At 38.2% G+C, this 27657-nt stretch overlaps 1 protein-coding gene across 1 annotated transcript; it reads left to right on the forward strand.

The window, feature by feature from the left end:
- Positions 1–1755: 1755 nt before the first annotated feature.
- NAF1 (nuclear assembly factor 1 ribonucleoprotein) lies at positions 1756–12940 on the forward strand. The gene is made up of 8 exons (XM_070948719.1): positions 1756–2318; positions 3603–3732; positions 4604–4700; positions 6759–6841; positions 7993–8153; positions 9793–9844; positions 11446–11548; positions 12339–12940. The coding sequence occupies exons 1-8, from the start codon at positions 1756–1758 to the stop codon at positions 12788–12790; spliced, it is 1641 nt and encodes a 546-aa protein (XP_070804820.1). The 3' UTR covers positions 12791–12940.
- Positions 12941–27657: the final 14717 nt, after the last annotated feature.

Genomic DNA, 27657 nt, shown 5'->3' on the forward strand with positions numbered 1-27657 from the left:
CAATTACAACCGGAAAAGCCATGGGGAAAGGAGGACGAGGAAGATCTGGCAAGGCGGTGCGAGCACTTCATGGTTCCTCCGGTGAGCGGATTGCGAGAGCTGCGCGACTGGGGCGGAGACATGCGAAGTCGCATGGAGCTTCTCATAATGGAGACGCAGAGCCAGGTGTGCAAGGCGCTGGCCCAGGTCGACCGCGGCGCCGCTTTCACCGTGGACTGCTGGGAAAGAAAGGAAGGTGACCCGAATTCTGGGGTAGAGTGGGGACGCGTTCCTTTCTCGTGGGCCGCGCACTGCCTGGCACCTCTTGTAGGTTGGAACTAATTTGGAGTACAGCTTCCCCTCAATGTTGCCGGCGCTCCCAAAGTGTCATCGGTCAGCGCCAGCAACTCAGATTCGGGTACCCGGCGTATAAGACGACCCCCGACTTTTGAGATGATTTTCCTGGGTTAAAAAGTCGTCTTATACGCTGGAAAATACGGTATCTAATTCAAGGAAGGAACAGAACAATCACTTAGTGGCATGCAAAGGTAAATATGGTTGCAGAGGCTGGGTTGGTTTATTAAATTAACTGCTGTTACAAAGATAACTTTGTGCATCCTTTTGCCTTTTCAAATTACTGGAATCGTTTTCAATCTAGTATTCATATCCAGATGCTAGAGCACATTACTCTTGGTGCACCTAAATGGACTCTGCAGAGCAAAGCAGATATCTCAAATCTAGTCTGTGTGAAATTCTGGTGCCAATGAAAAACAGGGCATCTTAATTCTCCTAGTCACTAAAATATTTAGCAGTGCAGCTAAAGTAATCTTGCCACAAATATCAGATAGTCTTTGCAAAGAGTTGGGGCCTCAGACTAAAATCATATAATTGTGCAAAATGTTTCCTTTCCTTTCCTTTCCTTTTCTTTCCTTTCCCTTTCCCTTTCCCCCTCCTCCTCCTCCTCCTTCTTCCTTTCTCTTTCTTTCTTTTTCTTCCTTTCTTTTCATTTTATATTGTTGCCCATGGCAACTCAGCTTACATAATATAAGACTATATAAGACAAAATATAAAAATATATTTTGCAAGTTTTCTGGAACACTAGCAAGAACTCAGCTAACCAACCATGAACTTTTGTCAGTATCGTTATTGAAGCTGTTTAATCTATATCGCTTCTGGTTATATTCAGGACTCCCGTCAAAAATGTCAATGATCTTACAAGAATTGTCTTTGGAGGTTAGCCTTTGGGCCTGTCATCAAGCCTTCATCATCATCCTATCTAATAACCATGGTTCTTAAACTGGAGTTAATGGGGCAATTCGTTAACTGCTCGTATGTGTGTCAATGTGTGGTATTTTGCGGCTGTCAAAATGCCTGTGTAAACACAAGTGGGTTGATAAGTGTGTTTTTGTGGGGATGGGCGGGTCACGGCATTATTCGAGGAATCTGTAATTGGCAGCTGATCTAAATGAAAATGGGCGTAACTCGGAGCTTCCCTCAAAAGTTACGAGCTTCCTATTGTTTACACCAGGGGTCTCCAACCTTGGCGACTTTAAGACTCGTGGACCTCAACTCCCAGAATTCCACAGCCAGTGCTGGCTGTGGAATTCTGGGAGTTGAGGTCCACGAGTCTTAAAGTCGCCAAGGTTGGAGACCTCTGGTTTACACCATTGCGCTTACACAGACCCCACATGCGCACTCCCATATAAAGAAACCACACCGGAAATGACGTCCGTACAGCGCGCCATCTCTTGCCGTCATCGCTTCGCGCCGCCGCACATGGATCTGGGCATGGATCCCTCTTCGCTCCCGCCGCCGGTGGACGGCGACTCCGGCTTCGCAGGCTCGATAGTGGCGGAGCGGTTGCAGACGCTGAGGGTCGCCTGCGAGGGCAGCTGGGATGCAAAGGCGGCGGGCCCGCTTTCCCCGGAGCTCCTCCGCGAAGGAGCCCCGGCGAACTCCTCGGAGCCTTCCTGGGTCGCCCTGATTGCGGGAGATGCTCCTCACTCTAGCGCCGCCGCTGAAGGGAAGCCGGCTGCCGTGGGGGATAGCAACGGCCGGTCCTCTCCAGGGACGGGCGGTGAGGAGGCTTGCCCGCCGGTTGAGGCTGTGGAGGCACCGCCGGATAAAGAAGAGGAGCGGCGGCCGTCCGAGGAAGCCAAGGTGGTGGACCATCCTCAGCCGTCCTCCTCCTCCTCTGCTTTTCAGGGCGGTAACAGCGAAGAGGACGGAGACCTCCATCGCCAAACGGCAGCGCTCTCCAAGGAGAAGCCGCCGGCGCAACGGAGCGAGAAGAAGGGCCCGTTGTCAGGGGAAGGTGGGGCCCGCTCGGAATCGGACAGGTGAGTCGGGGAGGTTCCCATTTTGTGCGTTCTTCACCTTTCATTTCTGAGTCTGGTTCAGGCAGCCAAATTGTGGCTCTTTTACAACCTGTTGGACTTCAACTCCCAGAATTCCTGAGACAGCCAAGCTGTCTCAGGAATTCTGGGAGTTGAAGTCCAACAGGTTGTAAAAGAGCCACAATTGCCCACTCCTGAGGCAGAGGAAAGCTAGGTGTCATTTGTTATTATTTTGTTACAGTAATAAAATACTGCAGAAAAAAAAAACAATTACTACCAACCTGCCTTCCATTGAGGACCTGTATACTGCAGGAGTCAAAAAGAGGGCTGAGAAAATATCTACAGACCCCCTCACATCCTGGATATAAATTGTTTCAACTTCTACCCTCAAAACTACGTTTATAGGGCACTGCACAACAAAACAACAGTTTTTCCCCCCAAATGCCATCACTCTGCTAAACAACTAATTCCCACAACACTGTCAAACTATTCACTAAGTCTGCATTACTATTACTATTACTGTCTTCTCGTCGTCCCTATCACCCATCTCCTCCCACTTATGACAGCATGACTGTAACTTTGTGGCTTGTATCCGTACCATTTATATTGATTGTTTCCTAGCATGATTGGATTGCTTATTTGTACCCTATGACTATCGTTAAGTGTTGTACCTTGTGATTCTTGACGAATGTATCTTGTCTTTTTATGTGCACTGAGAGCAAAAGCACCAAAGACAAATTCCTTGTGTGTCCAATCACACTTGGCCAATAAAGAATTCTATTCTAATGTCAGCCAGCTTAGGTTACTATTACTATTTAATTATTTTAGATTTCTAATTGGTTTTAATTAGGATTTTATTCTGTTGTCATTTGTTTTTCAACTTTTGTTTGCCGCCCTGAGTCCTTCGGGAGAAGGGCGGCATATAAATATGTGTAAATAAATAAATAGGTGAGTAATAAGGCAAATAATGCATTGAGACTCTCCCTTTTTAAAGCTATGAGACCAAAGAAATAATCCTAATAGCTTTAAACTTGACAGTTAACAAAGAACTATAAAAACTTCCCTTTCCCAGTTTTGCAGTAGTGTAGGTTGTTATGTGAAATGGAGGGTTTTTTCTTAATAGCTACTACACAACATGCAGCACACCTGACACAAGTCCCTTATGCCCATTGTGACTTATTACTAAAAAGGAGATTCCAGTCCTAGTCGAGCCTTACGATCATTGCTAATGCTTTTTTAAATTAATGTGGTAGAACATATGTTGAAAAATAGTATCTCCCTTTGCAGTGATACTGATGCAGACAGTTCATCTTCTCTTTCCTCCTCTTCCTCTCCTCCATTGTTATCCGATGATGATCAACAAGATAAAAATGAAAACAATTCTCCTACTAAAAAAAAAAGTGAATTGACTAAAAAAGTAAGTGTCTTTGCTGTTGTAAAACACATTTGGGTGTTACCTAGGAAAAATTATCACCAAACTACATTTAGCAAAATAATGAATATGAGGGGACAACAGATATTGTGCAAATCGAGGTACTTTATTTCTTTGATCCTTCATATAAATGTTTATAGCAGACTCTTTCCCAATAATATATTCTTATTCATAGCTTAGATTGGCATAGAAAACGGTTGCAAAAAATCTTTGAGGTAGTTATTTGCAAGGTTGAATTGGTGAATTAAATATGAACAGGAACAAAGAGGAAAAATGCTAGGTTGTGCTCCTCTTATAAATATCTATTTTTTTCCTTGAGAATTATTGTTTTGGAGTGGAATTATTTGTAGATGAGGAATTTTATTCAATTTCACCATAAATTGTGCTATATTTCATGTACCTCCTAATTGATGCGAAATGATCGTTCACAGAAAAGTGTTAATAGTTCCTCTTTTCGTCATGTACACAAGGCATGGAAGAAAGATGGGCTACAAAGACACATTTACTTTCAAGGTCTTATTTCTTTTTATCCTTTCCCTTGTTACCTTGCAACCATGTGATGCACCCATATTATACAAACGTATTCTAAAAATGCCCAATTTTTAGAAGATTGACGTGGTTTTGACCAATTTTCAGAGTGCACAAGTACAAGCATTTTCTAGTTTTAGAAAACTGAAGAGATTAAGTACTTTTTTTATTTGTGGTTATCTTTAGCATAGAGCTTGTCCGCAAAAATCATTAATATCTGTAAGAAAATAATTATAGGCTGTAGTGAGTGTTAATTAAGCCACTTAGATTGGAAAAAATAGGATATGGGCCTTAGCATGCAAATGATTTTTTTAAATTATTTATTCAGCAGGAACCACCTCTTGTTGAAGACCTAATGATAATTCTTCCTGAATCTGTTAAATTAATGCCTTTTGGACAAGTTTCCAGCATCATTGAACATCAAGGTAAGAAGATGTATCAGAGTTTGCATTCTGTGTTCCCTGAAAATGTTTTTTATTATGTAGTTATTTATGGAATATTTGATTGCTTAATACAAGAGTGAGCAATTTGTGGCTTTTTGTGATTATTTTGCATCCCTACAAAATATTTGATTTTCAGTAACATTTTATAGTCAGTCCTCCTCCTCCTCCTAAAGGAAAATCTAGAAATTCCATTAGGTCAAAAGAGCAATCATGAACAAAATTCAGCAATAATTCCACCAACTAACATAGCATCTGATCTGTTTTAAATGCATTCTAAAAGTTGTACCTCAATCCCCTAACCAAACTAGCTCAACATTATTAATAGTATTTGAGGGATCTTTTATGCTCTCTGAGCTTGATTGTATTGTTGCATAAGTTTTATTACCCACACTAGGTAACATAATCAGTGCTAGTCAACATCTGCAAGAAAATAACCAAGCTCAGAGAGCACTAAAGACCCATCATTTCAACCATGAGCTACAAATATTGTCCTTTATTAGTAATAGTATTTGTTTTGCATTTATACAGTCTCAACAGCATTAGCATTTGCAGGCATTTCTTTAAATTATTTGTTTGCAGAATAAACCATGCGGGGGCCATTCACTATTCAATTTGACCTTTTTCATTGCAAATAATTATTTCTGGTTTAAACAATTTTATTAGTTTATAATATAGCATACAAAGAAAATACAAAAGTAAATAGAGAAATTAGGGAAGGGAAAAGGGAAGAGAAAAGTGGAGGAAAGCAAGGGGAAAAAAGAAAAAAAGGATTGACTTCCAACTATTATTATTAATAATCATTTAATTTTGTTTCTATTGTTAGCATATACAATTGTTAGCGTATCAAAATAATTGTAAATAAAAGCAGCCTGGAAGGTTTAAATATTTTTCTGCCTCCCATGTGCTTAATTGCTGCTTTCAAAATTCTGTTGCTACATTATCCCTTCTTCTCTGGTTTTACTGTACAATATATGACAAATTTGAAAACAAGCAACCTAGTTAGGCCCAAAAATAACAGCCCAATTGCAGCCATAAAACTGTCAGGACACTCAAAATTGCAACAAATTTTTGTTATATATGTTTAAAACATTTTACATTCCTCTAGTATGTCATTCGTTAGTTTCTGCTTATGGGACTCTATTATTTCTGTTAAATACTTCCTTTTCCTCATGGATTTGTACGTTAGATCAGTCACAGTATTTATATAACATTTTTATAAGCATTCAATTTACAGAGGCAAACATTTGACTAAGTATAAAAAGATAAGGTTCAACTTACTGTCTTGTACATGTCTCTTTCTAAGTTAGTTCATAGAAAAATGCATACATGAATTCATGTTTAATATCTGGACCTAATTTATCTCTCTCATCCATCTCAAAATATGGGAGTTGGACATGAATATCTAATGTATATCTTATTTACATATTTATTTCATTAGATTTTTTTTAAAATCTTGCCTTTATTATTTTTTATTACTTGGCCTGAATGGCAAGTTTCCACGAATTCTCTAGAGCTTTTGGATTTAGCTTCAACTATAGGATGCTCTCAGTTTCTCAGCTGAAACTACAGTTGAGTCTGCCCATGTCTTGTGAAATTAAGGAGCTTTCATTGTGTCCTTCTAACTGCTGGCTAGTGTTCATGGATATGCACTCTGCTAGTCTTCTGCCTGCCTGTCCTATATAATGGTTGTTGCAGTCTTTATTCTGTATGTTGTAGATGACTCTTGCTTTTTCTTCCGTAATATCTGAATTACAACTGGTGAATGTTATAATGTAAATTGTATGTCTATAGCAAGGCTATATAGAGAACTAAAATGTTTTAAACTAGTTCCATTTGCAAATTGAAATAGATATTTAAACGAATAAGTTCTTTTTGAAACTGCAACTAATAAATTATATATTATTGCAGGTATAACAATTTATAGCCTTTTGTTTTCAATATGCCTATAGGTTCATGGATAATATTAATTAAGATAATACAGTATACTTTACTGTATTAGAAGAATTTAGCAAAATATTCAGATTCTTTCTCTTTTTTTAGTAATAATTGAGTCCGAGAAGGGACTTCCTCCAGTGAATGAAAATACAGTACTTTTCAAGGAAAATCGTCATTCATTAGGAAAAGTAAATAAATTTTTAATTATTTCAATGAATATTTTAGTCTGTCTTTATTGTTCCAGCATGCTTTCTCATTGTTTGCTAATGCCATTAAACAATGTTTTAGCAACCATAAAAATATTACCAGCATAAATACATTTTTGAGACATATTACAAATAATAAGTGCTCTTTAGGAAAATACTGTATGTTACTTTGTTTGCAAAGCACATGTTAGGAAAATTTAGCTCAGGAGTATATTTTTATGATACAGTACATCTGTTAATACGGCTTATTTAGCTTTTCAATACTATATTTATTTGTATAAGACTTGCCTTTCTTAATATTCTTGAAAAATATATGAAACACAAATAAATAGAATAATGGATTTTGGATGCATTCTTTAAATCAGCCCATTTGAGGTTCAAAAACTGTTGCCCTGTGATGCATTGTTTTGCCCAGTTAAGGCGTACAGACCAAGATTTTTAGTAATATATACCTTGTTTTCCCCAAAATAAGACATCCCCTGATAATAAACCCAATTGGGCTTTTGAGCGCATGGCAATAAGGCCAAGCGCTTATTTCGGGTTTCAAAAAAATATAAGACAGGGTCTTATTTTCGGGGAAACACGGTAGATAATTACCAGTATATAGATAATTACCAGATAATTGCCAGTTCACAGAATTGTTGAGAAATTTGAATTCAGTATGATATATTAAAAGTCAAGATTTTTTTAAAAGAAATCAGTGTAATGTTCTTTTAAAGCATGTTGTTTTAATTAGCTCAGCATGTGAACTTGAAATTAGGCATTTTTATTTGATTCTAAAACCTGTATTTTCTGTGATATTTTGCAATTACCTTATCTGGAAATTCTGGCATTCCTTAAAAACTTACTAGAACAGAAGATGTTTCCCAACTGGGTAAGGAAACATCTACAAGTAAATAGACAAGCTCAGAGAGTACCAAGGACTCCACAGTTCAAGACATATTCCCTCTATTAATAAATAATACTAAAATTGCTTTTAGAACAATTATAAGCAGTTAAATTTGAGGCTGAATGTCAGAGGTTAGAAAAATACTTTTATAGTATTTTCACTCCCCCAATAATTTTCCTTTTTAAATGTCATCCTGTAATTACAGAATTTGTTTTATGAAGCAATAACATTTGTTGTCTTGCAGATCTTTGAGATATTTGGCCCAGTGTCACATCCCTTTTATGTAGTACAATTTAACAGCCCTGAGCACATTCAGTCTAAAGATATTAAAATAAAAGATGCAGTATATTTTGCTCCAGCTGTGGAAAGCTTCACTCAGTACATATTTCCAGAAAAATTGAAACAGTAAGTTTGATGTATACATTTTTTTCTACCTAATTTTTTTTTTTTTTTTTTGGCAAGTACAAGATCTGCTTTTTTCAGATCAACCAAATGTTGATCCATTGTGATGTTTTAAGATGAGAATGTGACTTGGGCAAATTAATTCAGCCAGCTTTCATGCCTCAGGTGAGACTAGAGACCACAGATTCCTGGTTTCTAACCTGATGCCTTAACCACTAGACCAAATTGGCTTTCAGAGTTTGGAATATACATGCATACATGCAAATAATTTGCAAATTTGAACAGTGAAAAAATTCTGAACTCTTGTTAGCAATGTCTAATTTATTAATTATCTTCTAATTTTAATTTAGTTTTATACCACCTTTATTATTTTTACAAATAACTCAAAGTGGCAATAATATCCAACACACCTTCCTCCTCCTATTTAGGTCCTAATGACCTAATCCTAATAACATATCTCTACATGTTTAACTATATCTCAACAATTAAGAGTTAAGATTTACATGTTTCTTCATATATTTCATAACTTGATTCTGTATTTAGAATTTTGGTTATGAGCTGGATTTTCTGCAAAGGCTCACTAAAGCAGTTTTCCTCTACTTGCTATCCACCATGTTTTTGAATATAATCTTATCTAGTCATACTAACTTGAATTATGATTGTTGTGACCACTATAGTCACTATAGTCAGAAAGTTTTCCAGTTGAGGAAGGCTGTTCTAGAGCAGCAGCCCCTAACATTTTGGGCACCAGGGCCTGGTTCAGTGGAGAGAGTGCCAGTCCACAGACCTGGGGTTGGGGATTCCTGTTCTATATAGTGTCTGAAAATGCACATCTGGTAACTTTTCAAAAGATTTTGCCATTTTCCTTGTGAAGCCCTATGGCTTAGTTTTATTTTAAAGAAGAAAATTCCGAATTTTTTTCCCTCCTAAAAGGGGCTGAAAATTTGGGTGCGTCTTATACTTTGAATGTAGCCCCGCCCCCTTCAGCCTCCGCATGTCCTCTTCCTGCTGTAGTGATTCCCACCGACAATGCCTTGTGTTTTTTGGCTAACGTTTTCAGCCTCCAAACGCTCTGTTTGAGACCCCTTCAAGGCTGTGGGGATCATCAAAGCGCATCGCTGCTGATCGCCGCCTGAAAACGCTACACGTTTGGAGGCTGAAAACGCGATGTGTATGCCCAAAATGTCTACCCGGAACAGCTGCTGCCTTCTCTTACCCCTTCCACGCTTTGCCTGTTTTAGTCACTGGAGCTCCCTCTGACGATTAGTTATGCTTTTGAAGCTATTTTTCAGCCCCAATGCGAGCAAAGAGAACTTCCGTGCTTTGACTGGTTTTCTAATTGCTGCTCCCTCCGACAATCAGCTGTGCTTTAGAAGCACAGTCCCAACCTTAAAACCAGCAGGCGAACTAATGTGCTGAAGCTGACCAGGCTAAAAACGCTAGCCAGATGAATACCTGGTAGCCAGAAATTCCCCCCCCCCTATTTTCCTCCCCAAAAACTAAGGTATACTTTGGTGCGCCTTATACTCCGAAAAATACGGTATTAACTTTCAAATAATGCTAATATTATTGTGTGTGTGTACACATAAGAATCTATCTTTTGTTCTTTACAAAAAAAACAAAAACCTCTTTTGCGTTCTAGAGAAAAGGGATCAGATGCATCTTGGAAGAATGATGACGAGCCACCTCCTGAGGCAAGGATATCCTTTGCATACTGATTTTGCCCTTCAGTTTTCCCAATTCAAAATGTACTTCCTTTCTTTTTAAAGGAATAATATATATATATATATGCAGAGAATATTACTTAACAAGTAACATTAACTTGGGAAAATGAATTCCTCCTCCTGGAGAATCTTATATTTTTTTTCCTGAAGTGATAACTTCAGTTTAACTTCTTTCAAAGTTCATTTGTTTTTAATAAGTCAAAGAGTTGTTGGTGCTGCATTTCCTACTCATATTTCACTATTATATATAAAAAAATCCCCTTTCCAAAGTCCAAAATAGAGATTCTTACATGCTAACTTTCATTAGAAATTTAGAATGCAAGTCACAAATTTTTGAGAATTGTCTCTTTCCTTTTTTATGTCAAAGTTCATATATTCAAAAGGAACCAGATCTACCATCTGTAGGATTTTTGTGGGATTCTTGAGGAGAAGGGATTGAAAAGTTCCAGAAGTTCCCTTCTACCAGTATGATGAATATCATCTGTTCTGTCCCTGTCTCACATACGCACACCAGCAGTCGACCAAGAGTTAAAATAAACCAGCAGACAAGAATTTCCTTTGATAACAGAATTGGCAGCAACCCAGTGGCTACTTGCCAAAAGTTTTTACTTATAAAGGGAGGTTTATCTCCTCTAACTGAAAACATCAAAGTAAGTCCACAAAAGCCAAAGAATAGTCAAGTCCAGTCCAAGAATCAATCCAAGCAGAGCATATAACAAAGTTCCAGAAATGCAGAATGACTTGCTAGCTTTCAGTTTTGTCCGTCACAAAACCTGAATGGCCACCTCACCCCCTTTTATCCCCTGTGGGGTGTGGTCCAGTGACTCAGCTTAATCTCTGGCATGCCTCCTTCTCTGCTGCGCACGCTTGTCTTTCCGACGCTGTCGGGGATCCAGCCAAGACTTATCTCTGTCGCTGTCTAACTGCAGCTGCTCGGAAATGCCTGGCTCCTGGCCTATCTCTTCTCCTTCTGAAGAGAGGAGGCATTGCCAGAGAGGAGGGTCCTGGAGAGGGAGGCCTTGCCAACTCCTCTCCTTCACTTTCGGAGTTTTCTCCCTCTGATAAGATGGGCTCGGGGATCGGAGTCACAACAATCATCCAATAGGGATATGCAAACCTGCAGATCCAGAAACAGAATATTCTAGTATTCTCTGTGTTCTATTTCTCCAACCCACACAAGTCTAGTATTCTAGGTGGTTCAGTGGTAAAGTGACTTTATGTCATTTAATCTCTGAATTCTTTCATAATTGAAAAGTGGCTATGAAGCATTTTGGAAATAATTTGGCAAAGGTATATCGGGGAGAGTCAGAGTACAAAGATAATGCCTTTGCAACTTTTTAAGAGCATACATGCTGTGTGAAAAGACACAAATCTTATATAGAGTTGCAAAGAAGTGCTATCTTTGTGTGTTTATTTGTACTGAATCATGTTTTTGGAATTAAATCCAAAACATTATAGTGTTCTTAGATATATGTTCTTAGATAAATGACTAGATATTGTGGAATTGCTATAAAATGCCAACCTTCACTTTTTTTTTTAACCTTCCAGTTTTTTATTTTATTTTTCTCTAGGCTTTAGATTTCAGTGATGATGAAAAAGAAAAAGCAGCAAAATCACACAAGAAATCTCAGAATATAAAAAGAAAGAAGCTCAGATTGCAGCAAAATGATAGCAGTAAGTAGCTGTTTTATATATTATTTGTTTAATGTTGATATAATCCATTCCTCACTTTTGACTTTATATTTAAGAGCCTTTCGAATTTAGTATTTTCATATTTATAAAAATTACCTTTATAAAAAATGGAAGAATAGATCTCTTCAGCTGTTCAGACATCAAGTAAATAGAAATAGTGGGATACAAAAGAACATTGGTTAACAATTCTTTGTATTTAGTAAGAAAAATAATGCTACCTTTGTCAAAATAGCAGATCAATAATTTTACTTACATAATGCTGAATGTTGGAAAGTGGGACATGGATAATCATGTATTACAAATGCATTTACATTCTACATGTCAATCTGTGGGTTTTTATATTTATGAAGAATGTCTGTTTGATAAAATAATACTAATCTTGAACTATTCATAGTTGCCTCTTTCAAGATTTATACTTAGTTTATCTGGCCAACAGAAGCTATTTTTTTCTTTAAACACAAAAGTTCATTCCTTTGCTGCACAGTCCATAACTCAAAAAATCAAATGTTACCTCAGTGTTTTCTATTAGGGAAGCTAATATGTACTACATAATATTAAAAATCATATGCTTTTTAAATAAAAATATAAAAATAAACAATTAGTACACAATTTGATGACTGTTATATAATATGCCAAGAATTTATTCGGAACTTCGGTTTATTTAATTAACAGTATAGTCTTGGGGAAAACATAGCCTGCATTCCTTGTTTTTACAATGTTCATAAAATATTGAATTATGCTAATCTCTTCATGTTTTTGTTTCCTTCTGTAGATGATAAAGGACCAAATTATCAGTCCAGACCACAACCTCCTTCAGAATATTCAGTTGGATATTGTAGAGGACAGCCTACTACCAGGTTTTCATGGAACAGACCTCCTCAAGTAGCTTCTTTTCCACGTTTCTATAGACAGCACAATATAACTCCACAATATTATTCCTCTGACTATGCACACTTGCCAAAACCACCTACTTTTTGTCAGCAACAGAGACTGGAAAGTATGAGAAGACATCAGTATTCCTTCCCACCCCCATCTTTTGAAACTGTTAGTCATAATGCAAATTTTCCACCCCCACCCCCACCCCCACCAGTAGATTGGGGGTGGCCTCCTACGTGCCCTCAGAACACCTATGAGCCTTTATTGTCTATGTTATCTTTACCTCCTCCACCTCCACCTCCACCGCCTCCACCATCTATAGAACCTAACACTGGCAGTTCTCTTTAGGACAGAATACATTTTCAGGCAACCTATACAATTAAACATCCTATCTCAATGGTAGATAGGCTAATATTTTCTTATTTGCTTTGACGGAAGTACACTATTTTTAGTTATGTACAGAAATTAAAATGAGCATTTTGTATGGAATAAAAATATGGAAAGATGTTTACTGTCTGTCTATGTTTCTATACAAATATAATGGAAAAGGTATTAAATATTTATTTTTACTGTCCAGATTGTTAAAAACTATTTTTATAGATTTATACAGGACTCTAATGTGTATAAATTTATAATTTCCTTTAAAACAAAATTTCTTGTTTCTCAATGCATTATGTTGAAATTCTGTATTCTCTGTTGCTCCTTTATAATTGCTCTATACTGCCATAGAAAGCAATTCAATTTTAAAAATAGAATAAAATCTCCATAACCCAACCAAACCTAAGCAATATCCATGTCTGTAATATTTGGTGGGCACAGGCTTAATTGTCCTTAGAGAACATTCAACGAAATACTAGAAAATAATTTTAAAAGTATGGGAACAAAACATGTTTTTACTACGTATCTATGTATCCATCATGTTTATTTTCAAGGTTAATGCTCTTTTGTAATACATTTGATTTTTACTATAAGGCTAAACTAATGTAGGTTTACCTGAGACTGCATTATAGCTAATGTGGCTTATTTCTGAGTAACTTCTAGCATTACAACTATGAGTTTTTCATCTTCCCGGGTTTTTTTTCCAAACCATTAATGTATTAACTTTTCCTTTGTATATTTGTTAATTCATTCTTTATATATGATCAATCAACATACCTATTTTAGACTGATCATTATATTCAGTTTACATTTCTTCAGCATCCATCAATTCTTAACCATCCCCTTGTTTTACTATGTATATTCACTGTAGAAATATATAAGCCATTTTTGTTCTTTGAACAAATATTCATTTCTTGAAACAATCACCACAGGATTTATCCTGTGTATCCACTGTAATTTTAATCAATTTTCTCATCTTTTTATTAATGTTCAGCCAAGGGATACCAATTCAGTATTTTAGATTTTATTTTGCCATTTATGTTTACCATGGAACAAAGTTTTCTATTTTTCACAACAAACGCAACGACTTTGGGTTTTGATACTTCAGTTTCCAGATCCATATTTGTTAGAATCATAGAATATAAATGTTGGGATTATGGAAATTCATCTAAACCAGCCTCCTGTTCTGTATGGGAATACATTCTTGAAAGTTGAACAGACAAGCCTTTGTTTAACCAGCCCTAGAGAAGAATTCATGACTTTCTGAGTAGCATGATCTATGGCTAAACAGCTCTTAACATGAAGAAACTAACTTGTGTCTAAACCCCATTTTTTCTTGTTTGTCTTCTTGAACAATTTAATAATTTTGCTAGCTGATTCATCAGATTTTTGATGGCAGCTCTTGCATCTTCCAGAAGCCCTTTTAAGTTTAGCAGACCCAATCTCTGCAATTTATTCACTTTTCATTCCAAGACTCCTACTATGGTTTTCCTCTTTTTTTGTTTGTGAACAACCCAAGTCTCTCTGTACTCTCTTATCATACCCACACTACCATTCATGTCCATTACAAAATAATGGAATGCAGCTTTCATAATTAAACCACTTTCACTTCCTTGTGTGCATATTGTTCAACTCAAAAAGTATCAGATTTTATTCAAATCTATTAAATCTCTTAATTTCACAGATATGTAACATGCTCATTTTATTACATCATGCTCTCTTATCTTTTACATTTTCCTCTTCTGAATCAAATTTCTGGATATAAACAATCATTGCCTCCTCTGAGAAGGAAATTGTTATGAACATCTGCAAAAGGCAAGCATGCTAGACATACACCTGACATAACTTTGTTAGAAGTAAGCCTTCGTTGTATGCAAAGACAGTTACTAGAGTTCTGTTAATCATATGGAATAATTCATTTATTTCAATGGCCAGGTCACCTCTGAAGATACTAGGCAATCTTAGAATATCTCAGTTGAAGGTCTGTTACAGCCTTTTACAAGGCTAAAACATTTTGCTATGGACATTTTATTTTTGACATACAATTGGTTGCCATTTCACTCTAGTAGCCTAATTATCAATATCTAATCCAGATTTTGCTTGCCATAAATCTATCAAATCTATTAGCAAAAAAAAAGCTAATTGGATATCCTCTATTACCCTTATGACATATGATTTCCTTTTGTAATAAGCTTAAGATTCTTATACTGTATATAGAAAGCTCTTGTTTAGTCATTAATACTCTTTACTTCTGCTGTTTCCTACTGCTATTATTTGTACACATTCACCTCCTTATCTTCAGTAACTTTATATTATAATCAGTCTTCTTAGATATACTGTGTTTTCCCGAAAATAAGCCCTCCTCCGAAAATAAACTCTCTCCTGAAAATAAGCCCTCCCTGAAAATATTTAAATGGGCCCTTCCAAGCTTCTTTCCCTGATGGCTAGAACACTTCCAAGAGAGCATTTCTTCTCACCCTCTAAGATCATCCACACATTATATTATAATTTAGCCCAAAGTGGTTTGTTTATCTTCAGGGCTCTATTAATGCTTCAAATATACTTTACCAGATGATATACGGTAACATGTGACTTGATCTTCAGCCTACCTACAGTGGGGACTGAGTATCTGATTATACCATGTTAATTATAAATGACATTGTGGCAGATACATAATTAAAATTCCATTTCCTGTTTAATACCACAAGGATCTCCATTCTTTGCTTATTTGGCATAATATAATCAAGGTGTTCTGCCCCAGCTCCGGATTTCCAAGGATATTGACACACATCAACGGTCCTTATCAAATTTATTAAGTAACAAGAATAAACAAGACCTGCAAAGGTTGGCAACCAGCCCAGAAAACCAGATATGATAAACCAAAATACTCTGATAATAATACGAGTTGTTTCCAGCAAGAAAAGTTGCACTAGCGCGTGCAACTTAAATAGGCTAAGGGAGTGGCCATTATCCTCAAGCCCTACTCTCGAATAGTCCTCCTTCTCCTGAGTAGCCACTCCTGCCTTTTGGCAGCCCTGCATGCCCGAGCATTGAGGAGAGGCTCCTCCACTTCGCTCTCTCCACTGGAAGGAGCCTCTGGAGCTTCTGAAGGCCCTGGCTGAGTTTCTGCCTCTGGCATCACATCCTCTTCAGCCTCCTCGCTGTCCGACGTGAGCGCTGGCTGTGCAGCTGCTGGCACAACACCACACCAGCCTCCTCTTCATCGGGATCAGCCACGATCCGCGCAGGCCGCTGGCAGGCCACAACACAAGGGCTATACTGTTGAGCTAGTAAAAGAAATGCTCCTATAATTCACTGTGACAAGTTCACCAGCAAGTTCTGGGTATATCTACAGGTGCAATTTGTAAAACATTACTTGTGGATAATCTGGAATCTTTATATACCCAAGTATTATTCTGTACTTTTTAACAAGAGAATAACTTTTCAGAACATACAGGGACAAAGAAATATAAGTAACCAGGCAGTAAAGCTGTATGGAGCTTTGAAGGGAACTTCTCTTGCCAAGGTTTCAGTTAAAGCACATCTTCAAAGCAAAGGACTTGATTCAAGTGTTGCATCAGATTAAAATAGCTAGGCTGGTATTGAAGAGACAGATCAGGCTCACTTCATCATTTTGATCTGAGACAGAACAACTTGCTTTTTGAAGCAGTTTTCTTCGCCTTAGGATAATTTGCTTCATTAGTATAAGTATGGAAGATCTCCCGTGTGTTATCTCTTCACTGTGTTATTTTTTTCTGCTCCTATATTTTTCCTCAATACTCTCCAGAGATGAATTTATATATAAGTATGATCTCGGTTAAGTGCAGCAATTTTGTGTACGCTGAGATACAAGCATCTATTTAGAGTGTAATAATAGTTTGCCTGTAAATGATTGATGCATTGGAGTCTATAACTCCACAATGTCCAGAACACATTTATTATCTCCTATGTTCCTCAGCTATTCCATAAAATGGCAGTAGTAAGAGGCAGCAAAAAATGGGCAGATGTATTTTATGGGAGTGAATCTATAGCTGCCTGTCATTACTTCAATATTACAATGTATTGAAATACAACATTACACTTTTTGTCCTCTTCTACTTGGATAAGTAAAGATATTTATCCAAAAGTAAAGATAGTATCTGCCTTGGATTTGATCTCTGAATTAGTTCTACTAACAATCAATATAATAAGCTTTTGTTTGCTTTCTCATTACTAAGTATTAACAGTAATTTGGATTCAACACTGAATAAAGGGCACCTTCACATGTCATTGCTCTCTCTCGCTCTTTCTGTCTGATCATCCTGTTCTGAAGAATCTCCTGATTTTTAAGAGTAGCTGTCCATGAATAACAAGGGAGAGGAAATCAGTATTGCATAAACAATTTTGTTTACATACCTTTAAATTTGGGTCAATAATCTTATTAACATTCATGATGAACCCTGAGCAGCTAGTAACTTCTAAAACAATTTTAAATTCTTCTAAAAATAAACCAATCTGATCAAAATAAAAACTGACCGCTGGTAAACCATAGTAACAGCTGCAGCAGCTGAATAATATATTTATGGTTCTCCTAAATAGCAAGGTTTCTAGCAGCACCCAAAATATTAGCGGATAAACAATGCTATAAAAGTGTTTGAAACTGAATTCTAGTTCATTCAGGTAAGCCAGGGGTTGGAGTGCTATATTCAAAGACAAGTATGACCTTCAAGCAAAATGTAATGAAGCAGAGAATCTCAAACAACTGTGACTTCCTGGGTACTACATTCCCTTCCCATGTGACTTTCAGGTGTTTGCCTCTCAGCAATCAGTTGGCATTTATGAAGCATAAAAGTTATCACTGAATGGCTTTGATGCCTCCCCATTTTAGTATTTTTCCTTCCCTTTTTTGTACTATTTCGATGCATAATAATTGGCAACTCACCTCAAAACAGAGTTTGAGCTGAGCAAGTTCAAAACTTGAAACATGTTTCCCTGCCCCCAAAATGGATGAAAATCAGTAATAACCATTTGCAAAAACAACCCAAATAATTTCTTTTAACTCCTTCTATAATGAATGATACAAAAAATTGTAGGATATAAATTCCATTTTTAAGGATAATAGAAACAATGTTCACATTTCAGGACAGTATGTACACACCATAAAATCCTAAAGTAATCCCATAGTCACGGTCTTAAAAATAGAATAATGAATCATTTGCTGCTTTTTTTTATTTTTAGAATACTTTAATAACATACATTTCCAAAATATCCATTTTTATATGAAGAGGCTTTGCTCAGATGCCAATAATTACTACACTGAATGATAAGTGATTTAGATTATTCTTTGACAAACAATGCTTTTAATAGTTTGGAAATAATTGAATCACATTAAAAAGAGACTTCAGAATTGGAAAGTTATTCTGACACATTATTTAAAATAGCACTAATTTCATATCATTTATCCATTACAGTCATTATGACTATGGGGTTATCAGTAAAGACAAAGATGTTTGCATTTTTTGGATCAAGATGAACCCAGAAGAGAGGCAATTGTTGTTTTCTGGGCTTTTTGAGTCAGTTTTGACTTCTGATAAGTGCCCGTGGTTGTCTTAACAAGATTTTTCAGAGGTGCTGAAAAATTGCTTTGCCATTGCTTCCTAAAGTTAAGAGAGAGAAAGTGGCCTAAGGTCATTGAGCTGGCTCCATGCCTAAGGCAGAACCAGAAGCTTGTGTAGTAAGAATTTGCCTTGTTTTTCTTCACTCCTGCAACCTGTAATTATGCACAAGAACCCTACAGTAACACAAAGTTAGCACATATGAAACCCAGTCTCTACTGGCTCCAGGATGACCACTGGTAACATACTACACATAGGGAATTCTTATGCAAAATCATCATGTTGATTGGTTCTCTTATTTCTGGCAAATCTTTTTGTTGTGTTTTGTTGTACAGAGCTGTTGTCATCTGTAAGTAAAAATGAATCAGATTATTCTGCTTCCCAAGATTATTAACCCAATTACTATGCAAAATAAGAGCTTCAAAGTTTCTAAATTATAATATTCAGTATAAGTTGTACTGTATCTATGTTAATGTAGCACACCTTCCATTAGGGCAACAACTTTATTTGGCAGGCAAAAAAAAAAAATACCTGGGATATTAAACCTTTTCATTAGCACAGTCTTTTTAGATTATTAGCATGTCAAACTGTCAACAATAATCAAGAGATAATATCTGATACTTTCAGTGTTTACAGCGTCTGTGTAAAGCAAATTGAATGCATATTTATAGTGATTTCTATGTCATGTTCCTGGAATATATTATATCATAATATCTTAATTTCATCAGTGTTGTGATTATAAAGTAGTTTAATTTGTGATGTAATTTATAATAATTCTAAATCCTTGTAGAATGATTAACAATTTAAAAATCTACTCAGATTTGTTGCTTTCAAGGCAAAATCATGAAATGAGGTGATTTTTTTAAAAAAAATTCTTATAAAATCCACAATTAAATACTCAAAAGTATATTTTAAAAATCACAATAGCAAGTTATTATCAGTTAAAGAATAGCAAGAGCCTTGCGAGCCATTGTTAAAATATAATTCATCTTCATATGTCAGTGACACGATCTTATCTATAAATATGTGTCTTTTCAAGTAAGAATTGCAAAGAATAGAAGTGGAAGATAAGCAAGGAATAAATATGAATTATAAAAACCAAAATAATGAAGCTCTGTACCATAATCTACGGCTGATGTTATGTAATGCCAGGTCAGTGGTAAATAAAGCCCCCCTCATTCATGATCTTATTTCAGAGGGGGGGTGCTGACCAGGCAGGGATTACGGAGACCTGGTTAGGCCAGGAGGGAGGAGTTCCCCTTGTGGAAATGTGCCCACCAGGTTTCCGTGCATTCCATCAGCCAAGGACTCAGAGAAGGGGTGGGGGAGTGGCAGCAATCATTAGAGAAAGTCTTTGCCCGAGGGAGGCCACTGTTCCTCAGATAGCCGGATGTGAGTCCCTCCTTGTGAAGTGGGGTCGGGGGATTCAGATGGGCCTACTGATTGCGTACCTGGCTCCCCGTCATGTAACAGCGGTCCTGCCTGAGCTGCTCGACATTATAGCCAGGGTGGCGGTGAAACCCCCAGACTTTTAACCTGCCATCTGCTGGTGAGATGTCGGAGACGGCTAGGGAGTTCATGGCTTCCATGACGGCCATGGACCTGACCCAGGTAATTCAAGGCCTCACCCACTTGGGGAATCACACTCTGGACTTGATTTTTGTCTCTGATCAGTGGCTGAATGATCTAAGAATAGGAGATATAGACATCAAGCCCTTGTCATGGTCTGATCATTCTCTCCTTCACATGGACTTTCAAGTCACTTCCACCCACCGCAGGGAGATGGAACCAACCAAATGGTTCCGTCCCAGGCACCTGATGGACCCTGAAAGGTTCCTGATGGAGCTTGGGCCATTTCCTGAGACTCTGGCTCATGACTCGACTGAGGACCTGGTGGTCACCTGGGACAGGGCGGCTACTGCAGCCTTGGACCGCGTCGTGCCTTTGCGGCCTCTGACCCGATGCCGATCTCGTCTAGCTCCTTGGTTTTCCGAGGAGCTGAGAGAGATGAAGCGTTGGAAAAGACGCCTGGAGAGCGATTGGAGGACAAGCCGATCTGAATCTGACCGAACACAGGTGAGGTCTTATATTAAGACCTACCTAGTGGCGATAACAGCGGCGAAGTCTAGCTACTTCTCTGCTCTTATTGCATCTGCAGAGAACCGCCCAGCCGCACTGTTTAGGGTGACCCGCTCCCTACTTCAGGTGGGGTATGGGAAGATCCCTTAAAGGGTCGAGCTGAGGATTTTGTACAATTCCTGCATGATAAAATCGCTCAGATTCGGGAAGGCCTGGACTCCGATTGGGTAGATCCAAGGGAGGAGACAGGGGCAGGTCTTGAGAGTGTTATCTGGGAAGAGTTTGACTCTGTGACTCCTGAGGACGTGGACAGGATTCTGGGCAAGCTTAACGCTGCCACATGTTTATTGGACCCGTGTCCCTCCTGGTTGGTACTGGCCTCCCGGGAGGTTACACGAGGCTGGCTCCAGGGGATTATAAATGCTTCTCTGAGTGAGGGTGTCTTTCCCGCCACCTTGAAAGAGGCGGTTGTGAAGCCCCTCCTCAAGAAGGCTTCCCTGGACCTGGCTATATTATCAAATTATCGTCCAGTCTCCAATCTTCGCTTTGTTGCGAAGGTTGTTGAGAGTGTGGTGGCGCGACAACTACCCCGATACCTGGATGAAGTTGTCTATCTGGATCCATTCCAGTCGGGCTTCAGGTCACGATACAGCACAGAAACAGCATTGGTCGCGTTGGTGGATGATCTCTGGAGGGCTCAGGACAGAGGTTGCTCCTCTATCCTGGTCCTATTAGATCTCTCAGCGGCTTTTGATACCATCGACCATGGTATCTTACTGCACCGGCTGGAGGGGCTAGGAATAGGGGGCACCATGCTTCGATGGTTCTCCTCCTTCCTCTCTGACTGTACGCAGTTTGTGTTGGCAGGGGGGCAGAGGTCGACCTGGAACATTATTTGTGGGGTGCCGCAAGGGTCAGTTCTCTCACCCCTTCTGTTCAACATTTATGTAAAACCGCTAGGCGAGATCATCCGTGGTTTCGGGGTGAGTGTTCATCAGTATGCTGATGACACACAGCTATACATCTCCACCCAGACCACCCCAATGATGCCCTTGCTGTGATGTCCCGTTGCCTGGAGGCCGTGCAGATCTGGATGGGGAGAAACAAGCTCAGACTCAACCCCTCCAAGACTGAGTGGCTGTGGCTTCCGGGGTCCCGGTATAGTCAGCTGGTACCATCACTGACAATAGGGGATGAGATCTTGCTCCCCACAGAGAGGGCCCGCAACTTGGGTGTCCTCCTCGATTCACGGCTATCTTTAGAAGATCATTTGACGGCTGTGGCCAGGGGTGCCTTTTATCAGGTTCGCCTGATCCGCCAGTTGCATCCCTTTCTGGATCGGGACGCCTTGCGCATGGTCACTCATGCCCTAGTTACCTCCCGTATGGACTACTGTAATGCTCTCTACATGGGGCTCCCCTTGAAAAGCACCCGGAGGCTCCAACTGGTCCAGAACACATCCATCCAGTAAAATGGCTTGCCTTCAAAAGTTGTGGGTGATCCATCACTGGAAGTTTTTAAGAGGTTTTAGCGATTGGACAGCCATTTGTGCAGGAGTTGGACCAAGGCCCCCTCCAACTCTGTTATCTATTACTCTGCTAGACAAATTAATCATGTTAGCTAGCTGTTTAGCAACTTGCTCACTTTTAGGAAGTACCTGGATTAAAATTAGGACTCCGCTGCGTCAGATTTGTGTGCAATATCTTGGTTAGTTAATTATCAGAAATAGTAAAGGCAGGCTGGCATAATGTTACATACAGTATATGGAGAAATCATAAAGAAAGAAGCTTTGATCAGAGAAAATAATGCCCTATTCTTAAAAATACTAAGAGATTGGGCTAGATACTGTTTATCCTGGGGTTGAGTCCAGGGGTGAAATCCAGCAGATTCTGACAGGTTCTGGGGAACCCGTAGCAGAAATTTTGAGTAGTTCAGAGAACCGGCAAATGCTACCTCTGGCTGGCCCCAGAGTGAGGAGGGAATGGGAATTTTGCAATATCCTTCCCCTGCCATGCCCACCAAGCCACGCCCACAGAACCGGTAGTAAAAAAAATTGGATTTCACCACTGGTTGAGTCACTCCTTATTGAAATATTTAAATCCATGCCAAGCCTGCAAAATTTGAAAAAAAAAAGTTTTATCTCAAATGTGTGTAATGGAATGAACTCGCTTTAGCTCAGATTCGGAATACTGAGTAATACTAAAGGGTAACATTCCATTCATATAATGAGAAAGCAAAGTTAAGAGTTGTAGTTGACCACAATAAAGCAGCTGAGAGTTGAGGGGAAAAAAATTAATAGAGCCCAAAGCAGCATTAGTCTTACCATCCATTCAGAAAGAGTTTAGAGATTCTGACTCTTCAAGTGAATATTAGAGGCTCCCTCATATCGCTCAGCTTTCAGCCAACCATACTAGTGAAATTGCAACCTTATATTTTACAGTATCTGTTACAAATGTAGAAGCAACAGAAAAGGCATTACGCCAATGAAGTAGTGCAAAAGAGTATAAAGCTCTTTGAAGTGACTTGATTCAATTTCCTGCTTCAAAGTGAGCCTTCTACTTTGATTTGTGAGTCTGCTTCCCTGCAGTGATTCAGCTGTATTTTAATCAAACTGAAGCACCTACTTTGAAGCTTTTCACTGCCATAAGTTTTATAGTTCTTCGGTTATATATCAATTTTGCTCTATGTTGCCTGAGTTTCATATTTATTCTCTACAGAATCTCTCTTAGTTTCAACTTCAGGTAAGAATAAAAGATGAAAATCTCTCCAGCTCTATCAACTACCACCATACTATAGAAAAAGCCTAATCTCCATATTAAATTCCTTTTTGCTGCTAAAATAAGTGAAGTACATATCTAAGACAAATATTTTATTGTTATGTATCAACTGAGATAATTTGCTGAAAGTTGCTGAATTGTACCTGGGCAGTTTTTATTTTTATATATCTCCATGTTTTCCTGCCCCAAGGAAATGACAAGTCAGTGAATCAATTTTCTAAAAACAAGGATAAGAAAAGCTAACAGATCCTATGCTACATGGCATTTCATTATAGTATAGTTTTCTTGTCTGATAGCAGAATTTCTTTAAGAAAGCAGAATGAGTCAACATTATAGAGATTCTTATTGAAGTATTATGTGTTAATTAGTCTTTCAAGGATAAAAGAAGCTATTTTTCACTCTAGAGCTGAAGATGCAATAGTTTCATTTTAAGATTTTCCCCGCCTGAGGCCAGCAGAAGCAAGCTATTTAACTTATTTTATTTCTATCATTTACTTAAAATTAACAAATTATCTGTGGAACTAAATTTCTACTGAGAATTGTTCTCAGGCTTTGAATCAACAGCTCTCCCATTTATTTCTGCTTGAAATTCCTTTCATTTTAATTTAATTTTATGATAATTTTCCCTTTTGAAATAATTTTCCCTTTTCCATTTTTCAAAAAGGCACAGTGAAAACAGCATCATCATATATAACATGATAGATTAAGATTCTGAGCTTGTTAGAATTTACACACGAACATGACAATAGTTTGTCATTTTATGAGCCATATATAAAGAAAGGAGAAAGCATGAGGTGATAAGGAGACAGGGCAAGCCTCTTTTCACGCCCTACATTCTTAATAAGACTCTCATCCAATAGCTTGCCTTCAGAAATCATGGGGGCTCCATCACTGGAGGTTTCTAAGAAGAAACTAGATAACTACTTATCTGAAATGGTATAGGTTCTCCTGCTTGAGGAGGGGGCTGTACTTGAAGACCTCCAAGGTTCTATTCTATTCTATTCTATTCTATTCTATTCTATTCTATTCTATTCTATTCTATTCTATTCTATTCTATTCCATTCCATTCCATTCCACTCCACTCCACTCCACTCCACTCCACTCCACTCCATTCCATTCCATTCCATTCCATTCCATTCCATTCCATTCCATTCCATTCCATTCTTGTTATGGCCCACCAGCGGCCAGTGGAGCTGGCAGCAGATTCAGACAGTGAGAGGGTTGGGGAGGAACATGGGCCAGTCCTGGAGTCTGGGGAAGGCTCTGATGAAGGCTCTGCATTGGAGGCAGAGAGGGGGCCAGGGCCGTATGCCAGTTATTAGTTGCCTTCAGAGTCAGACATCAATGAGGGAGACGAACATCTGGAGCCTGTTCCCAGTGTGCGCATGCGCAGAGTTGCCAGATGAAGGGAACAGCTAAAAAACAACGGAGGACTTGGGAGTAAGGTCACATGTGGATGATGAATGGTGCCTTCCAGAGGGAATAAAAGAAGAGCGAAAGGGGAGTGGAGTTTGCAGGAGACAATTAGTTTGCTTAATTGGTTCATGACTCCTTGCCAAGTTTTGAAGTTATCGGCCTGACAGCTCCCCAAGCCAGATAAGGTCTGTGACTATAAATTCACCCTTGAAAGACTTTGTTGGATGTGTATGAGAAGAATTCACAGTAACTTAATAAAAAGGGTTTTTTGTCAGGACAAGGAGTCTGCTTCGTGGTTTGGGGAAGTCTAGGTCAGAACAATTCTATTCTATTCTATTTAGTTTTTGTTAATCTGTCCCAAAAGAGGTAACTTCAAGATGTTATTGAATATAGTTTCAGCTCTTTGCTTGTCCAATGGCAAGCAATGTTTGTACCCAAGTTTCTCAACATACCAACTACAGGAAATCAATGCTTGGTAGTCTTGTTCTCTCATGTTACTTTGTTTCCCCTAAAATTCTGTTACGGAAAGATTGTCTCTCTCTGTCAAATATCTGGATTATAATTATTTCAGCAAATAGTTGCTATATAAAGATGAAATGAGAACACAGAAACAGAACATTATGTGTTTGAAGACATTCTGTATTTTGACTTTTAAAGCAGTGAGTATCTTGAACTAAGAAATTGCTGTTCTTTTGCGCTTGGTATAAAGCATAATAATGATTTATTTATATAGATAGTGAATCATTCTTATTATCTGTTATGTCTATAGCATACCAAGATGGTGAATAGCTAGCTAGCATTGCTGCTAGTATGGTTTTGTAGTTGCAGAGAAAAAGAATCATGGTTCATTTATGTGATTGTGAGATCCTAATCCTGCAAAAATCGCCCACGGAACCGCCCAAAGAGATCTAAACCATAGATCTCTTTGAAGAGATCTATGATTTATGACTATTAGAATTTTATACCTGTAAATTAATAAAAAAAAGGTACTTATATCCTGAAATTACTCCAGAACTACACCTACACCATGATATATTTGCTACAATAATCATTTCCCCATAACTAATAATCCCTCATGCTTTCTAGATCACTTGGAAAGTTATCTTTCTTCAGGTTGAAAACAATGAAAAATCCAATTTTAAGGGTCAAGTATAATAAGAGAGATAAAGAAAAATCTGTAGTCAGTTGCTTCTTTTCACCAAACTAGGCCATTCAGTTCTTTCTTTATTTGTGACAGAAGCACCTACAAATTATAGACATAATATTCAGCACTGAGCTCAGCCAGTCAGTAAGAAACAGCTACTGAATAATATTCTTAGTATGCACGACCAGTGGTGAGTTTCAAATTTTTTTACTACTGGTTCTGTGGGTGTGGCTTGGTGAGCATGGCATGGCTTGGTGGGCGTGGCAGGGGAAGGATACTGTAAAATCTCTTATTCCCACCCCACTTCAGGGAAAGGTTACTGCAAAATCCACATTTCCTCCCAATCAGATGGGACTCGGGGGGCAGAGAATAAATGGGGGCGGGACCAGTCAGAAATTTTACTACCAGTTCTCCGAACTACTCAAAATTTCCACTACTCGTTCTCCAGAACTGGTCAGAACCTGCTGAAACCCACCTCTGGGCACAACCTGTGGGCAGACCTTACATCAAAAACTAGAGACACTGCTTGTAGCCTCAGTACAAGATAAATAATTGTTTTCTATATACACAAACCTCCCCTACATTCCTTCCCATTTTCAAGAACATTCATACAGCCTTAAGTGGCAATTTAATTTTATAAACTAGTTCTCAAGTTTTGAACGTTGTTCTAAGACTCTCCTATGAAGTAGAGTGCTACTTTTTACATTCTGCACGTATGCAATTATTTATGACCTAAGTCATAATGAGCCAGATCTGTTTGAACCTAGTATCATTTATGAAAATGGAGACATTGAACTTGAAAGGATTAAAGATAATGTTCAATTAGAACAATTAAGAAGAATTTTAAATGAGTGCAGAAGAAGTGATAGAGAATGCCTCAAGAACTCTAATCATTTGTTTGACCAGGTAAAATCGTGTTTTTTACCTTCTTGATTAGTTATTAGTTTAAAGATAGTTTGTAACTGGCAGTGTTCCTCACTATTATAACTCTTAACTTATTTGGCTTTTTGTTGTCAAGTCAATCACTTTAGAGATGTTATCTGGGCTCTACAGAGTATAGCTTTCTTATCGATATATTTATGTCAGACCTGCCCCAGTCTGATTTCCTAGAGAAGTAAAACTCTCAACTCCATTTGGTTGAAGTGAAAAGGCACTTTTACTAAGAGATGCTGATTACAGTAGAGTCAAGCAGAATCTAAAATTCCAGCAGAACTAAACCCTTGGTTCCCCCTTGCCTCCCCCCCCCACATCTGTGTGGAGCCAATCTAACACTGCCAAGATGATTTGGGAAATGCTGAGGTGTTTGGGCTGGTGAAATTCTACTCTCAGGGTAAATGACTTGTGCTGCCAGCACACCAAAACATCTGTTTTTCCTCAACTGGCAATCCTCCTTCTGAATTTCCCATCATAAAGGTATATAACTTTATTGTCCATTGGTTCCCCTTTCCTTTCCCCGGTTGATGGAAGAATGCCAGTGAGGTGCCAGGTCGAAGGTGGTGGATCTGACAATATTTTACAATTCTCTAAGTACAAATTCTTTAGAAATATATTGGGCAGCAATATAAATGTAGTTCTTATTTATACCCATTGTGAGTAATTCATATTTTACCAGATTCCTCCTCTGCTTTTACAATTTTTATATATAAATTCTGTTTTATTCTGCCTTGCATTGACAAAGTATTTTTCTATAAATTTCTTGCAATGTATAATATCTAGCAAACCTTTCTAATAATTTAATTTTATTCCCCAGACATGTTCATAGGGATTAGAGAGAATTCAGATGCCTTTATTTACAAGGCAACAGTTTCAAGGAAAAAAGACAAATCA

The sequence above is a fragment of the Pituophis catenifer genome, unplaced genomic scaffold (assembly GCF_029215685.1).
Source record: "Pituophis catenifer annectens isolate HBS135680 unplaced genomic scaffold, rPitCat1.0.hap2 SCAF_8, whole genome shotgun sequence".
NCBI classification, from domain to species: Eukaryota; Metazoa; Chordata; class Lepidosauria; order Squamata; family Colubridae; genus Pituophis; species Pituophis catenifer.